The 16136-nt window shown below is 51.9% G+C and overlaps 1 protein-coding gene across 1 annotated transcript; it reads right to left on the reverse strand.

The window, feature by feature from the left end:
* Positions 1-2576: 2576 nt before the first annotated feature.
* Positions 2577-11771, reverse strand: LOC143934567 (dymeclin-like). The gene is given in 2 exon segments (XM_077458302.1): positions 2577-4087; positions 10975-11771. Coding segments are annotated over 2 exon segments (2025 nt in total). The 5' UTR covers positions 11625-11771; the 3' UTR covers positions 2577-2712.
* Between the last annotated feature and the right edge of the window lie 4365 nt (positions 11772-16136).

A 16136-nucleotide genomic window follows, 5' to 3' on the forward strand; every position in this document is an offset into this window, starting at 1 on the left:
TTGCTTCGAGGCAACGTCCGCTGCCCATGGTTTTAGCCACAGTGCCCTTTTGGCCATTACTGTGTGAAGCATTGCCCTTGCGGAGCAACGAATCGAGTCGATGGTGGCCTCCCCAATGAAGTCAGCTGAGAGCTTCAGCTCATCCAATGCCTTGATTATATCTTCTTTAGGGATATCCTGTTGGATTCCCGACTCTATATTATCTGTCCAGACGCGTAATGCATTGGACACTGATGTCAGGGCTATTGCAGGTTTACAGGCATTTCCTGCCATCTGATAGGCCTTCTTAAGGTCGAGGTCCATCCTCCTGTCCAGAGGGTCCTTGAAGGAAGTTGAATCTTCTAGGGGCAAAGTGACATTCTTGGCCAGCCTTACCACTGCGGCATCTACCACCGGAGGGCCCTCCAGCATTTTGGAATCTGCCTCAGAGAGAGGGTATAATTTTCCCAATCGATTGGTGGAAAGTCTTTTGTCTGTCCTCGCCCATTCTTCCTCGATCACTTCCCTGATTTCCTCCATAAGAGGGAAGAAGGAGATCTGGCGCTTAAGGAAGGGGAAGTATGATCTGGACCTCCTGACCTCCATGATGGAATCCTCCCAACCGATTGCTTGTTTGACAGCCTGCACATAAGGCTGGACCATGGCGAAGGCAAAGCCAGAGGCATCTGCGTCATCTAAAGAATCCTCTGAAATGGCCCTTTCGTCCTGATGCTTAGAGGAGGAGGGAGGGAACGGACGACCACTTGCACTCGTGGATGGTCCAGGAATGGAGGCCTCAGCCATCTGTTCCTGAGGAGGGGATGCCGGTTGTTGCGTCGGCATTGTGGCGACCAATTCCGCAAGGGAGTCTTTTACTGCCTTTTTGAGGAGATCTGCCACTTGAAGGCCCTCAGACTCTCTGTCCGCTGCATAGTCTCTAAGGCAATCTCGACAAATCAGTTTATCTGGAAGCGGAGTGCTTCCGCAGGCCTGACATCTAGTAGGTCTAGGTCTCGGGGAGCGCGAATGACGGCGCCTCTTGGCTGAAGCTTTCCTGCCACTTCTGTAATGCCCATGTCTGGGCGACCTGTCCCTGCTGTGACAGGAATCATGATCATCATCTTCATATCGCCTTGAGGTCTTCTTAGACGTCTTCTGGCGTACAGGACTGAAATACAAAAAGTACCGTCCTTAGTGCACTCTTTTTTTTTTTTTTTTTTTTAAACTTACCTGGGCGTAGGTCCTTACCTTGGGAGTAGAGTAGGATCTTGAGCGGGCGGCGCAAGGCTCATGTTAGGCAGCTTAGCAGAGGTAACGGCTAGGAAAGAGTCAGAGGAAAAGACGTCAACCGGACGTGCGCTGATTCGTGGAAAAAAAGGGAATTTGCCTGCATAAGTAATGACTTCCCTGCCCTGTTACTGTGTGCTGTGTTTTTGTTTTTTTTTAAACATCCATTTTTTTTTTTTTTTTTGGAGGCTCCGATGAAAAAAGAAATGTTTAAATAATTTAATAATTTAATAAATCAATAAATTAATAAATTAATACACTTTCAATGAACGAGTTATTCCTTCAGAGCTATACATATATATATTCGCATACTCACATGTATAAGAAAACAAATGCATTAAGACATGCCTTACCTTAACAGGGGAGGATATAGCCTGGAACTCTAGAGTGTAATTCTCTTGTTGACCACAGGCATTTCACTTGTGCTGCTGGGGAAATAAATAGGAGGAGGGGGAGTGATGGCACGCTTGAGCTTCTCCCCTGACGCTCTGAGGGCAAAAGGAACCATTCGCCCTCAGTCAAAATGGCCGTCGAATCCTCTGACGCTACCGCGCATGCGCCGAACGTCGAGACTTGGCCGTCGAAACATACGACCCGCCGGCGCATGCGCAGACGACGGCGGGAACGCTGAACTATCATAAAATAACACAGACTCGCCGCGTGCGGCCCCTAGTGAGTCTAAGGATGGCAAACGCACGTGGCAAAGGAAGGGGGACCTCCTAAAACTATGGGAACCAGGGGAACCAGAGCGCAAGAGAGAGAGAGAAAGGACAGGTGAGACTGGAGAGGAACAACAAGTCTCAGGAACAGAGCAAAGCTGCCACCTCTGCTGCCATAGACTGGAGCCTGAACGCCCATACTGCAGGTAAAGCTCTTACTTAAGAGACAAACTGCTTGTCCCAAAAGATCCTACAGAAGGGACTTCCAACCTTATAAGCGCGTTTAGCTGCCCAAGAGAAGGAACTGCGTCCAGGAGAGGCTTGAACCCGGACGGACGCTGCCGAATGCAGAAGGTAAGGAGGCCGACCAGGATTCACTGCCATGAGGTATGAGGAAAAAAAGGAGAATGCGGGGGCTGTACTAACCTTTTCTTTTATAATATTCACTAGTCCTGAGGGAGGAGCCAAGGCGGAGCTTGTCACAGGTATGCTGCCATGGATAGGCACCAGGAAAATATACTTATCTGCATCAACAATCAATTATAATAAAGGAAAACAAATGAAACGGGTAGGTTGGTTGAGATGTAAGCACCCCCAATGGAAGCATTATAAACAGTCACACACTGCGTACAACCTTATAACTCCACAAGCCTGGAGGCCATCAGAGGTTTCCACACATTATAGAGGATTGGTGGGTGAGAGCAGAGCAGTGAATGTCAACGGCTCCCTCTCTCCATTAGCCAAGCCATCCGATAAGGAGCTATGTCTCTTGTTTGCAGCAAGCTGATCAACCGGAATCCATGGTGAAGAGTTGAATGTCCTGGGGATTCCAGTACAGGCCGACCCCAGAATTATATACTAAGGACCAGACATAGGGGATGAAAAATTCCTCGGGCTGCTCCTCTTCCACGTATTTGAACTTCAGCTCAGGAAATTTCCTGAGTCTGTCTTTCGGCAAAGCAACGACTCCTTGTTTGATGACCTCCAGGACTCGTTCTACTGACAGATCCGTTCCAGCCTGCTCCAAACGTGAGCTGAAGAAGCTGATAACCATGTCAATATTCTGCATGATGTCCTGGAAGGAAGGGTGACTGCGAAACTGCTCGAACAGCTCCCGCTTGTACAGAAGGGCATACACCAGGTTAGGGTTGTGGTGGAGAGAATTGGCCAGGCAGGAGTTGATGATTTCCAACATCATTCGGATGACTTCCTCTATCACGTTTAAGTCTTGCGCATAGTCAGGAAGTGGAGAGTCATCCGAGGCAAGCTGTCCTCGAAGAGACTGTGTGGCTTGCTCCAGGACTTTGTTGTGCTTTTTAGATAGCAACGCAAACAAACTGATGATCCTCTGCGCAGCATACTGGTGGAGGGAGCGGAACTGAGCCGACATGTTGGCCAGAGCTGCCAAGCAGTTGGTGTGAAGATACTTGTCCCTGGTGCGGGTCATGTTGTACTGAATGGTTCGGATCACTACTAAAATGAGTAGACTGCCCAGAGAGATCTCAGTAAGTACACGTTCGGAGTACCAGGTGATGTTCTTTAGTATCACTTCATGAATAGAGCGATTGAAGCCATCATCTTCTGTCAGGATGAGAAGAATGATCAGAGCCATATAATCGTGGTGGGCATTCCGATCCTCGACATGGTACAAGATCTCCAGAATGGGCAGAACAAGGCTCTCAATGTCTGTGCGGGACAGGACGTAAGTGCGAACATTGCTGTTCTGATGTAGTAAGGTGTACAGGAGGAGGGTGGCCTGGTCTGACGTTTGCTGCTCGCAGAGGGCTGTGTACAGACTGTTGAAATTGATCTGAAATGAGTGCGCGCTGGGGCTGGGTGGAACAGAGCTGTCTTGTGTATTCCTGAAGGAAGTGATAGACTGTCGGAAAGGATTCGGAAAATCTGGTGCATCAGTTAGGTTGGCGAGGACCAGAAGAAGTAGCAGACTCTGGTTAGCCAGGGGTGAAGACTGCTCCTGTTGGGGGGTTGGTTTGCTACCCACGCCGCCTAGTGTTAGCACTGTCCAAAGTCCACTTGCCACACCAGATGCCAGGCCGTAGAGAAGACCCCCGCCGTCTGCCTGTTGCTGGAACAAGTGAGACCCCGGAGACGGGCTTTTTTCTTGGCGGATGAAGTTATACAGTAACGTTTTCACCAATCGGCTAGTGTACGGAAGACAGCGGCCATGCATCAGGTATTTGTGGATGATGCTCTCATAAATGATCTTGTTAGGTTTCCTGGTGATGAGCCCGACTTGATGGAAGAAGACTTCTCTTACAGCTGTGGTTCAGGGACCCCTGGAATGGAGACAGTGGCCCCGTGAGCGCAGCGGGGTAGGAGTGTCTGACTGGAAGCAGCGGCTGGTTCTTCTGGATGCTGGAACTGCAGAGAAGTTGGTAGACAGGCAGGCAGCGATCAGCAGGCAAGGCAGTGGCAACAAGGACTGGGTGCAGCACACTTGAACAGCAGAAGAGTAGTCAGGCGGGCCGGGTCACAACGGATAAGCAGGCAGGCAAGTACAGCAGGCAGGAGAGAAGTGCAGGCAGGCAGAGGTTCGGCAACAAAGGTTCAGTCCAAAGCAAGGTCAGGCAGGCCGGGGTCAGAGCAGGAGAGGTCAGCAAGGTCAGACGGTAGCCGGGTCAGATATCACAACAGCAGGCAGATAGCAGGTAGTTCGGGTACAGAGCTGCAGACAAACAGCACCGAATAGATGCAGCAGCCTTCTTTAAATAGGCCCACTGGCGCCAAACCGCGCTAATACGCACGTGAAGATCGCGAACGTCGTGATCATGTACGCGCACATCGCGTACGCGCACCTGCGCATCTGCCCGTTTCGTGCGGGAGAAACCCTGACATTGCCCCCCCACAAGGGGCAACCTCCGGGTGCCCACAAGGTGCCCCTTTTCCGGATGAGCAGAGAAAAAGGCACGGACCAGTCTGTTGGCATGCAAATTACCATCGGGTTCCCACGAATTACTTTCTGGACCGTACCCCTTCCACTTAACCAAAAACTGTCTCTGACCTTGTCCCCTTCTACAATCGAGGATAGCCTCTACCTCATACTCTTCGCTACCATCGATAAGAATGGGTTGAGGTGGTCTGGAACTTCTACCCGGGAAGGGATCGGGCACCTAGGGCTTCAGCAAGGACACATGAAAGACCGGGTGGATTTTCATTGAATCAGGCAAGACTAACTCATATGACACCTCATTAATCCTTCTCTTTACAGGAAAGGGTCCCAAAAATTTGGGCGCAAGTTTCTTAGAAGGACAGGCTAATTTAAGATTGTTCGTGGAAAGCCATACCTGATCTCCGACCTGCAGGTTCAATTCCCCTCTTCTCTTACGATCAAAGGCCTTCTTGCTGTCTGCTTGCGCTTTAGATACCGCCTCTTGTAACACCCGATTGTTATGACTGAGGAAGGTCACTGTGTCCTGAACCGCTGGAACTGGTGACTCTGGAAGAAAGTCAGGCAGAAAGGTTAAGTGAAACCCGTAATTAGCAAAAAACGGGGACTGCCCTGTGGCTGAGTGACTAACGTTGTTGTAGGCAAACTCCGCAAGGGGCAGCAGAGATACCCAATCATCCTGGACAAAGGACGTGAAACATCTAATGTACTGCTCCAGAGTCTGGTTGGTATGCTCAGTCTGTCCATTGGTCTGGGGGTGGTAGGCAGATGACAGAGCCAGCTCGATCTTCAAACACTCACACAGGGCCCTCCAGAACCGGGAAGTGAATTGGACCCCCCTGTCAGACACGATGTTAGCAGGTACTCCATGCAGTCTGACTATCCCCTTAATGAAGACACGGGCCGTCTCTGGAGCAGATGGAGTCCCTTTCAAGGGCAAGAAATGGGCCATCTTAGTCAGTCTATCTACAACCACAAAAATGGCTGTGCAACCTTCAGATCAGGGAAGCTCGACAATAAAGTCCATCGTGATCATCCTCCAAGGCCGATCGGGTGCAGGAAGAGGCTTCAGAAGTCCCCAGGCCCGATTCCTTGTTGCCTTGCTCCGGATGCACACAGGACAGGAGTCGACATACTTCTTGCAGAAATCCTTTAGGCCGGGCCACCAGAAGGTACGCTGTACCAATTCCAAGGTCTTCCGAGGCCCAAAGTGTCCTGCTAACGGGTGATCATGGAGGAGGGCTAGAACTTTAATCCGGATGCTTTCAGGCACAAAAACTTGGCTCTCCTTCCATAGAAGACCCCCTCTGGAAATCAGTGTGACCTATGGTGGTGCAGGTGAATTAGTGGATGCCTCCCTGATCAGCGCCAGCAAGTCTGGTTGCACAAGTAGAAAGGTACTCGCAGGTAGTATGGTGTCCGGAGCAGCAAGGTCTTTGGGGCAATCGTACATACGCGAGAGCGCGTCTGGTTTCACATTTTTAGATCCGGGACGGTAAGTAATGTGGAAACAGAAACGTGAGAAAAACAGGGCCCAACGGGCCTGTCGGGGCTTCAGACACTTGGCAGTCCTCAGGTATTCAAGGTTCTTGTGGTCAGTGTAGATCAACACTGGATGAACTGCACCTTCCAACAAGTACCTCCATTCCTCCAAGGCAGATTTGATAGCGAGTAATTCACGGTCACCGACATCATAATTCTTCTCGGCAGGGGAAAGCTTTCGGGAGAAGAACCCTACGGGGTGCATCAAATCGTTGTCGCCTTGCCTCTGGGACACAACTGCCCCCACAGCTACTTCGGAAGCGTCCACTTCAAGAATATATGGTAGGGAAGGATCTGGGTGGCTGAGGATGGGGGCAGAGGTGAACAGTCTTTTGAGTCTCTCAAAGGCCTCCTGGGCTTCCGACCCCCAGTGGAAGCGTACACACTGTTTTGTCAACTGGGTAATGGGGGCAATTATGGCGGAAAATCCCTTAATAAATTTTCTGTAAAAATTTGCAAAGCCCACAAAACGTTGTACCCCCTTTTTATCCGTAGGTGCAGGCCAGTCCAGAACAGCGGAAACCTTCTGAGGATCCATCTTGATGCCAGCCGGGGAGATCTCAAGCCCGAGGAATTGAATGTTCCGTTGCTCAAAGCTACACTTCTCAGCCTTAGCATACAGTCCATGCTGACAGAGCCGGAGTAGCACCCTGCCCACGTGACCCCGATGCTGTTCGAGAGACCCCGAAAAAATCAAAATGTCGTCCAAGTAGACGATCACAAAAATGTCCAGGAAGTCCTTGAACACATCATTAATAAGATGCTGGAAGGTGGCAGGAGCATTACAAAGGCCAAAGGGCATGACCAGGTATTCGTAATGCCCGAAACGTGTCCTGAATGCTGTCTTCCACTCGTCCCCAGCCCGAATGCGAACCAGGTTGTAAGCCCCCCTTAAGTCCAACTTGGAGAAAATCATGGCTGATCTCAGTTTCTGAAAGAGCTCCGGCATCAGAGGAAGAGGGTAACAGTTCTTGACCGTGATCTTATTAATCTCACGATAGTCCACGCAGGGCCGGAGCGACTGGTCTTTCTTGGTCACAAAAAATATTCCAGCGCCTGCTGGGGAGGTGGAATGACGAATAAACCCCTTCTCCAAGTTTTCTGTAATATAAACCTTTAAGGCCTCCTGCTCCTTTTCAGACAGGGGGAAGATACGCCCAAACGGGATCTCAGCTCCTGGAAGAAGTTCAATAGGGCAGTCATAGGGGCGGTGAGGTGGAAGTGTGTCTGCTCCTCGCTTGCTGAAAACATCTAAAAATTCATGGTATGGTTCAGGCACCAGCTGGCATAAGTCCTGATCAGAATCAAGGCAAAGAAGGGTAGAGGGCACAACAGAATTCACACCAAGACAGTGCTCTTGGCAGTAGCTGGACTGGAACTTGATCTCCCCTGTAGCCCAGTTGATGCAGGGATTATGGGCCTGAAGCCAGGGGATGCCCAGGATCACAGGAAATAGAGGGGAAGAAATCACATCAAGGGTGAGAAGCTCTTTGTGCTGGGAAGGGGTACAATCCATCAAGGGTAGCGTCTCTTGGGTTACTTGCCCCGATTTGATGCGGGACCCATCAGCCAAGAACACAGACAGTCCGTGGGTTTTCTTCTGAAGGGGCAAAAAAAAAAAAACACAGGTTAATTTTGTGCCTTTTTCTTTGTTTCGGTCATAAAATTTTGCCAATTAATAATTTTTTATTTATTTTTTTTTCATTTCACAGCTTTATTAACCCAAAGTAAACAGATACATTTAAAATATTCCCCCTTCCACTGAAATAAAAATATACTTATCTGCATCAACAATCAATTATAATAAAGGAAAACAAATGAAACGGGTAGGTTGGTTGAGATGTAAGCACCCCCGATGGAAGCATTATAAACAGTCACACACTGCGTACAACCTTAGGACATAACTCCACAAGCCTGGAGGCCATCAGAGGTTTCCACACATTATAGAGGATTGGTGGGTGAGAGCAGAGCAGTGAATGTCAACGGCTCCCTCTCTCCATTAGCCAAGCCATCCGATAAAGAGCTATGTCTCTTGTTTGCAGCAAGCTGATCAACCGGAATCCATGGTGAAGAGTTGAATGTCCTGGGGATTCCAGTACAGGCCGACCCCAGAGTTATATACTAAGGACCAGACAGGGGATGAAAAATTCCTCAGGCTGTTTCTGAAAGAGCTCCGGCATCAGAGGAAGAGGGTAACGGTTCTTGACCGCGATCTTATTAAGCTCACGATAGTCCATGCAGGGCCGGAGCGACTGGTCTTTCTTGGTCACAAAAAATATTCCAGCGCCTGCTGGGGAGGTGGAATGACGTATAAACCCCTTCTCCAAGTTTTCTGTAATATAAACCTTTAAGGCCTCCTGCTCCTTTTCATACAGGGGAAGATATGCCCAAACGGGATCTCAGCTCCTGGAAGAAGTTCAATAGGACAGTCATAGGGGCGGTGAGGTGGAAGTGTGTCTGCTCCTCGCTTGCTGAAAACATCTAAAAATTCATGGTATGGTTCAGGCACCAGCTGGCATAAGTCCTGATCAGAATCAAGGCAAAGAAGGGTAGAGGGCACAACAGAATTCACACCAAGACAGTGCTCTTGGCAGTAGCTGGACTGGAACTTGATCTCCCCTGTAGCCCAGTTGATGCAGGGATTATGGGCCTGAAGCCAGGGGATACCCAGGATCACAGGAAATAGAGGGGAAGAAATCACATCAAGGGTGAGGAGCTCTTTGTGCTGGGAAGGGGTACAATCCATCAAGGGTAGCGTCTCTTGGGTTACTTGCCCCGATTTGATGCGGGACCCATCAGCCAAGAACACAGACAGTCCGTGGGTTTTCTTCTGAAGGGGCAAAAAAAAAAAGGGGCAAGGCTTGCAGACTGGAAAAGGTGGCATCGACAAAACAACTGCAAGCCCCAGAATCAACGATGGCGCTGGTGGAGACCGTCCTTCCCTGGAACTGCAATGAGAGAGGGAGAGCAAGGTGGGTTGTGCTGGCTGGCAGGGAAACAGGAACAGGAGACACAGAGGAAAGTCACTTACGTGTCTTAACAAGGCAGTTGTTAACATAATGTCCGGACCCCCCGCAGTAAAGGCACAAATTCAGCTGGCGACGACGGCACGTTCCTCTGGAGACAAGGTGGGACGTATCAATTCCAGCTGCATTGGCTCAGGAGTGTCAGGAGCAGGACTGGCAGGGTCCCTTTGCAGAGCAGGCTGAGGACAGAAGGCGGGAATAGGAACCCTTGCAGTCATCAAATTCGAGCGCTGAGACTGAGTTGAGCGCTCGGCCTGCCGTTCCCGAAGTCGACGGTCAATTTGTATGGCCAAGGTGATCAACTCCTCCAAAGAGTCCGGGATGCCGACACGGGCCAGTTCATCTTTCAGTCCCTCAGAGAGGCCCATGCGGAACTGATGTCTTAGAGCAGAGTCATTCCATTGGGTGTCTGCGCTCCAGCGCCGAAAGTCAGTAACATAGTCCTTGGCCGCACGGCGGCCCTGCTGGAGCGCAGACAGAGCAGATTCGGCTGTGGCAGTTCGCTGAGGATCTTCATAAAGCTGTGCCATAGCCTCAAAGAATGAAGAAAGGGAATGGGTAATAGCACTGTCACCCTCCAGGAGACGGTGGGCCCACGTCTGGGGTTCTCCCTGTAGTAGCGATATCACAAACCCCACCTTGGTAGCTTCAAGTGAAAAAGTCCTGGGTTGGAGGGCGAAGTATAGCTGACAGGCATTACGAAAGGCCCGGAACTTGGATCGGTCTCCTGAGAACCTTTCTGGAACAGGTACTCTCGGTTCAGGAGGGAGCATCACCACTGCAGGCTGGGTAGCAGGCTGAGTATGAAGAGGAGGTGATGCTGAGGTGGAAGGACTGGTACCGGAAAGGTGTTGAACTTGCTCTTCCAGTCTGGTATATCCCTCTTGGAGCGACTTCATAGCCTGTGTAAGGGCCGCTAAGTGGGTGCAGATCTCCTTCATGGCAGAAGCTTCTCCCGCAGGCTCAGTCATGGGGCTGTATGTACTGTTAGGTTTCCTGGTGATGAGCCCGACTTGATGGAAGAAGACTTCTCTTACAGCTCTGGTTCAGGGACCACTGGAATGGAGACAGTGGCCCCGTGAGCGCAGCGGGGTAGGAGTGTCTGACTGGAAGCAGCGGCTGGTTCTTCTGGATGCTGGTACTGCAGAGAAGTTGGTAGACAGGCAGGCAGCGATCAGCAGGCAAGGCAATGGCAGCAAAGACTGGGTGCAGCACACTTGAACAGCAGAAGAGTAGTCAGGCGGGCCGGGTCACAACGGATAAGCAGGCAGGCAAGTACAGCAGGCAGGAGAGAAGTGCAGGCAGGCAGAGGTTCGGCAACAAAGGTTCAGTCCAAAGCAAGGTCAGGCAGGCCGGGGTCAGAGCAGGAGAGGTCAGCGAGGTCAGACGGTAGCCGGGTCAGATATCACAACAGCAGGCAGATAGCAGGTAGTTCAGGTACAGAGCTGCAGACAAACAGCACCGAATAGATGCAGCAGCCTTCTTTAAATAGGCCCACTGGCGCCAAACCGCGCTAACGCACATCGCGTACGCGCATCTGCACGTTTTGTGCGGGAGGAACCCTGACAGTAACGTTTTCACCAATCGGCTAGTGTACGGAAGACAGCGGCCATGCATCAGGTATTTGTGGATGATGCTCTCATGAATGATCTCCTTGTGGAAAAGCTGATAGGACAAAAACACGATGAGGACAGTCACAGCTTCCAGCAGAACATTGTATGTAATGTCAAGAAGAGGAACTTCCACAATCAGATGGATGAGGCAAAAGAGCAATTCCTCCAAAAGATCTTCTATGTCAGACTCGTATGTTCCAGGCTCGGTCTGGTGATAGGAGAAGTGATTGATTAGCTCCCTCTCAGAGACGTGGCTGATGAAGACCTTCAGCAGACAGCTAATTATGAAGAGGGCATTGTGGGTCTGCCAGAGGAAGAGCTGATTCTGACATTATGCAGATATCTTCAGTTCTTTAGTCCGGGATAATAGCACCCTAATTAGAGAGCCAAGGTTTCCTGTTCTTGGGTTGTTTTCAATTAATGCTTTGCAGATGTTGATGGTCGCTTCCTCCAACACCTTTGAATCAGCACTGTTTGTTGGGGTGCAGAAGGTGAAAGACAGGAGCTGGTTCCAGAAGGGCTCATTCTCAGAAATGGTCTCGGTCCCGGACAGTTTCTTCAAATAGTCGTTCTCGGAGAGCTCGCTAATCGTGCTGCTGTTGGCACCCATGTTGCTAAAGGATCAGTAGTCTGATCATTCCCTCTCTCCCGCTCTCTCTCCTCTCACTGGATCACAGCCGCCATGACTCCACGTCGCTGCAGACAGCTGCGTCACCCCAGTCACGTGACGCCTCCATCGCCCGTCCGCAGGTGACAGGCTGGAGCTCGGCTCCCAATTAATAATTTTTATTCATAAATTTTGGCCAAAATTTATACTGCTACATATCTTTGGTAAACATAACCCACATTAGTGTATATTATTTGGTCTTTGTGAAAGTTAGAGAGTCTACAAACTATGGTGCCAATCACTGAAAATTGATCACTTCTGATCAGGCCTTCAGTACATCAGGTGTATCTCATTTCTTGGGACACTTATGCCCCTTTCACACGGGGAAAAATCACCCCCCAACCTCATCATCTCCTCATCTCACCCCCCACCCTCATCATCTCACCCCCCACCCTCATCATCTCACCCCCCACCCTCATCATCTCACCCCCCACCTCCTCATCTCACCCCCCCACCCTCATCATCTCCTCATCACACCCCCTACCCTCATCATCTCACCCCCTACCCTCATCATCTCCTCATCACACCCCCTACCCTCATCATCTCACCCCCTACCCTCATCATCTCCTCATCTCACCCTGCTACCCTCATCATCTCCTCATCTCACCCCCTACCCTCATCATCTCCTCATCTCACCCCCCCCACCCTCATCATCTCCTCATCTCACCCCCCACCTCATCATCTCCTCATCTCACCCCCACCTCATCTCCTCATCTCACCCCGCTACCCTCATCATCTCCTCATCTCACCCCGCTACCCTCATCATCTCCTCATCTCACCCCGCTACCCTCATCATCTCCTCATCTCACCCCCCTACCCGCATCTCCTCATCTCACCCCCCACCTCATCATCACCCCCCTACCCTCATCATCTCCTCATCTCACCCTGCTACCCTCATCATCTCCTCATCTCACCCCCTACCCTCATCATCTCCTCATCTCACCCCCTACCCTCATCATCTCCTCATCTCACCCCGCTACCCTCATCATCTCCTCATCTCACCCCCTACCCTCATCATCTCCTCATCTCACCCCCCCACCCTCATCATCTCCTCATCTCACCCCCCCACCTCATCATCTCCTCATCTCACCCCCACCTCATCTCCTCATCTCACCCCGCTACCCTCATCATCTCCTCATCTCACCCCGCTACCCTCATCATCTCCTCATCTCACCCCGCTACCCTCATCATCTCCTCATCTCACCCCCCTACCCGCATCTCCTCATCTCACCCCCACCTCATCATCACCCCCCTACCATCATCATCTCCTCATCTCACCCCCCACCCCTCATCTCCTCATCTCACCCCCCACCCTCATCATCTCCTCATCTCACCCCCTACCCTCATCATCTCCTCATCTCACCCCCACCTCATCATCTCCTCATCTCACCCCCCACCCTTATCATCTCCTCATCTCACCCCCTACCCTCATCATCTCCTCATCTCACCCCCCACCTCATCATCTCCTCATCTCACCCCCACCTCATCATCTCCTCATCTCACCCTCCCACCTCATCATCTCCTCATCTCACCCCCACCTCATCATCTCCTCATCTCACCCCCTACCTTCATCATCTCCTTATCTCACCCTCATCATCTCCTCATCTCACACTCATCATCTCCTCATCTCACCCCCCACCTCATCATCTCCTCATCTCACCCCCCACCCTCATCATCTCACCCCCACCCTCATCATCTATCTCAACCCCCCCACCCTCATCATCTCCTCAACTCACCCCCGACCCTCATCATCTCCTCATCACCCCCCCACCCCATCATCTCCTCATCTCACCCCCACCACCCCTCATCATCTCCTCATCCACCCTACCCTCATCATCTCCTCATCTCACCCCCCACCTCATCATCTCCTCATCTCACCCCGCTACCCTCATCATCTCCTTATCTCACCCCCTACCCTCATCATCTCCTCATCACACTCCCTACCCTCATCATCTCCTCATCACACCCCCTACCCTCATCATCTCACCCCCTACCCTCATCATCTCCTCATCTCACCCCGCTACCCTCATCATCTCCTCATCTCACCCCCTACCCTCATCATCTCCTCATCTCACCCCCTACCCTCATCATCTCCTCATCACACCCCTACCCTCATCATCTCACCCCCTACCCTCATCATCTCCTCATCACACCCCCTACCCTCATCATCTCCTCATCACACCCCCTACCCTCATCATCTCACCCCTACCCTCATCATCTCCTCATCTCACCCCGCTACCCTCATCATCTCCTCATCTCACCCCCTACCCTCATCATCTCCTCATCTCACCCCCCACCCTCATCATCTCCTCATCTCACCCCCTACCCTCATCATCTCCTCATCTCACCCCGCTACCCTCATCATCTCCTCATCTCACCCGCTACCCTCATCATCTCCTCATCTCACCCCGCTACCCTCATCATCTCCTCATCTCACCCCGCTACCCTCATCATCTCATCTCACCCCGCTACCCTCATCATCTCCTCATCTCACCCCGCTACCCTCATCATCTCCTCATCTCACCCCCTACCCTCATCATCTCCTCTCACACCCCCTACCCTCATCATCTCCTCATCACACCCCCTACCCTCATCATCTCACCCCGCAACCCTCATCATCTCACCCCGCTACCCTCATCATCTCCTCATCTCACCCCCTACCCTCATCATCTCCTCATCTCACCCCCCACCCTCATCATCTCCTCATCACACCCCCTACCCTCATCATCTCACCCCCTACCCTCATCATCTCCTCATCTCACCCCCCACCTCATCATCTCCTCATCTCACCCCCCTACCCTCATCATCTCCTCATCTCACCCCGCTACCCTCATCATCACCTCATCTCACCCCGCTACCCTCATCATCTACTCATCTCACCCCGCTACCCTCATCATCTCCTCATCTCACCCCGCTACCCTCATCATCTCATCTCACCCCGCTACCCTCATCATCTCCTCATCTCACCCCGCTACCCTCATCATCTCCTCATCTCACCCCGCTACCCTCATCATCTCCTCATCTCACCCCCCTACCCTATCTCCTCATCTCACCCCCCACCTCATCATCTCACCCCCCTACCCTCATCATCTCCTCATCTCACCCCCCACCCTCATCATCTCCTCATCTCACCCCCCACCCTCATCATCTCTCATCTCACCCCCCACCCACATCTCCTCATCTCACTCCCCACCCTTATCATCTCCTCATCACACCCCCTACCCTCATCATCTCCTCATCTCACCCCCCTACCCTCATCATCTCTCCTCATCTCACCCCCCCACCCTCACCCCGCTACCCTCATCATCTCCTCATCTCACCCCGCTACCCTCATCATCTCCTCATCACCCCCCTACCCGTATCTCCTCATCTCACCCCCCACCTCATCATCTCACCCCCCTACCCTCATCATCTCCTCATCTCACCCCCCACCCTCATCATCTCCTCATCTCACCCCCCACCCTCATCATCTCCTCATCTCACCCCCCACCCTCATCATCTCCTCATCACCCCCCCCACCTCATCATCTCCTCATCTCACTCCCCACCCTTATCATCTCCTCATCACACCCCCTACCCTCATCATCTCCTCATCTCACCCCCCTACCCTCATCATCTCCTCATCTCACCCCCCCACCCTCATCATCTCCTCATCTCACCCCCCTACCCTCATCATCTCCTCATCTCACCCCCCACCTCATCATCTCCTCATCTCACCCCCCACCCTTATCATCTCCTCATCTCACCCCCTACCCTCATCATCTCCTCATCTCACCCCCCCACCTCATCATCTCCTCATCTCACCCCCCCCACCTCATCATCTCCTCATCTCACCCTCCCACCTCATCATCTCCTCATCTCACCCCCACCTCATCATCTCCTCATCTCACCCCCCTACCCTCATCATCTCCTTATCTCACCCTCATCATCTCCTCATCTCACACTCATCATCTCCTCATCTCACCCCCCACCTCATCATCTCCTCATCTCACCCCCCACCCTCATCATCTCACCCCCCCACCCTCATCATCTCCTCATCTCACCCCCCACCCTCATCATCTCCTCATCTCACCCCCCACCTCATCATCTCCTCATCTCACCCCGCTACCCTCATCATCTCCTCATCTCACCCCGCTACCCTCATCATCTCCTCATCTCACCCCCGCTACCCTCATCATCTCCTCATCTCACCCCGCTACCCTCATCATCTACTCATCTCACCCCGCTACCCTCATCATCTCCTCATCTCACCCCCTACCCTCATCATCTCCTCATCACACTCCCTACCCTCATCATCTCCTCATCACACCCCCTACCCTCATCATCTCACCCCCTACAGTCATCATCTCACCCCCTACCCTCATCATCTCCTCATCTCACCCCGCTACCCTCATCATCTCCTCATCTCACCCCCTACCCTCATCATCTCCTCATCTCACCCCCTACCCTTATCATC

Source organism: Lithobates pipiens, unplaced genomic scaffold, assembly GCF_037356315.1.
Source record: "Lithobates pipiens isolate NorthernLeopardFrog02 unplaced genomic scaffold, aLitPip1_a1.2 Scaffold_27, whole genome shotgun sequence".
NCBI lineage: Eukaryota > Metazoa > Chordata > Amphibia > Anura > Ranidae > Lithobates > Lithobates pipiens.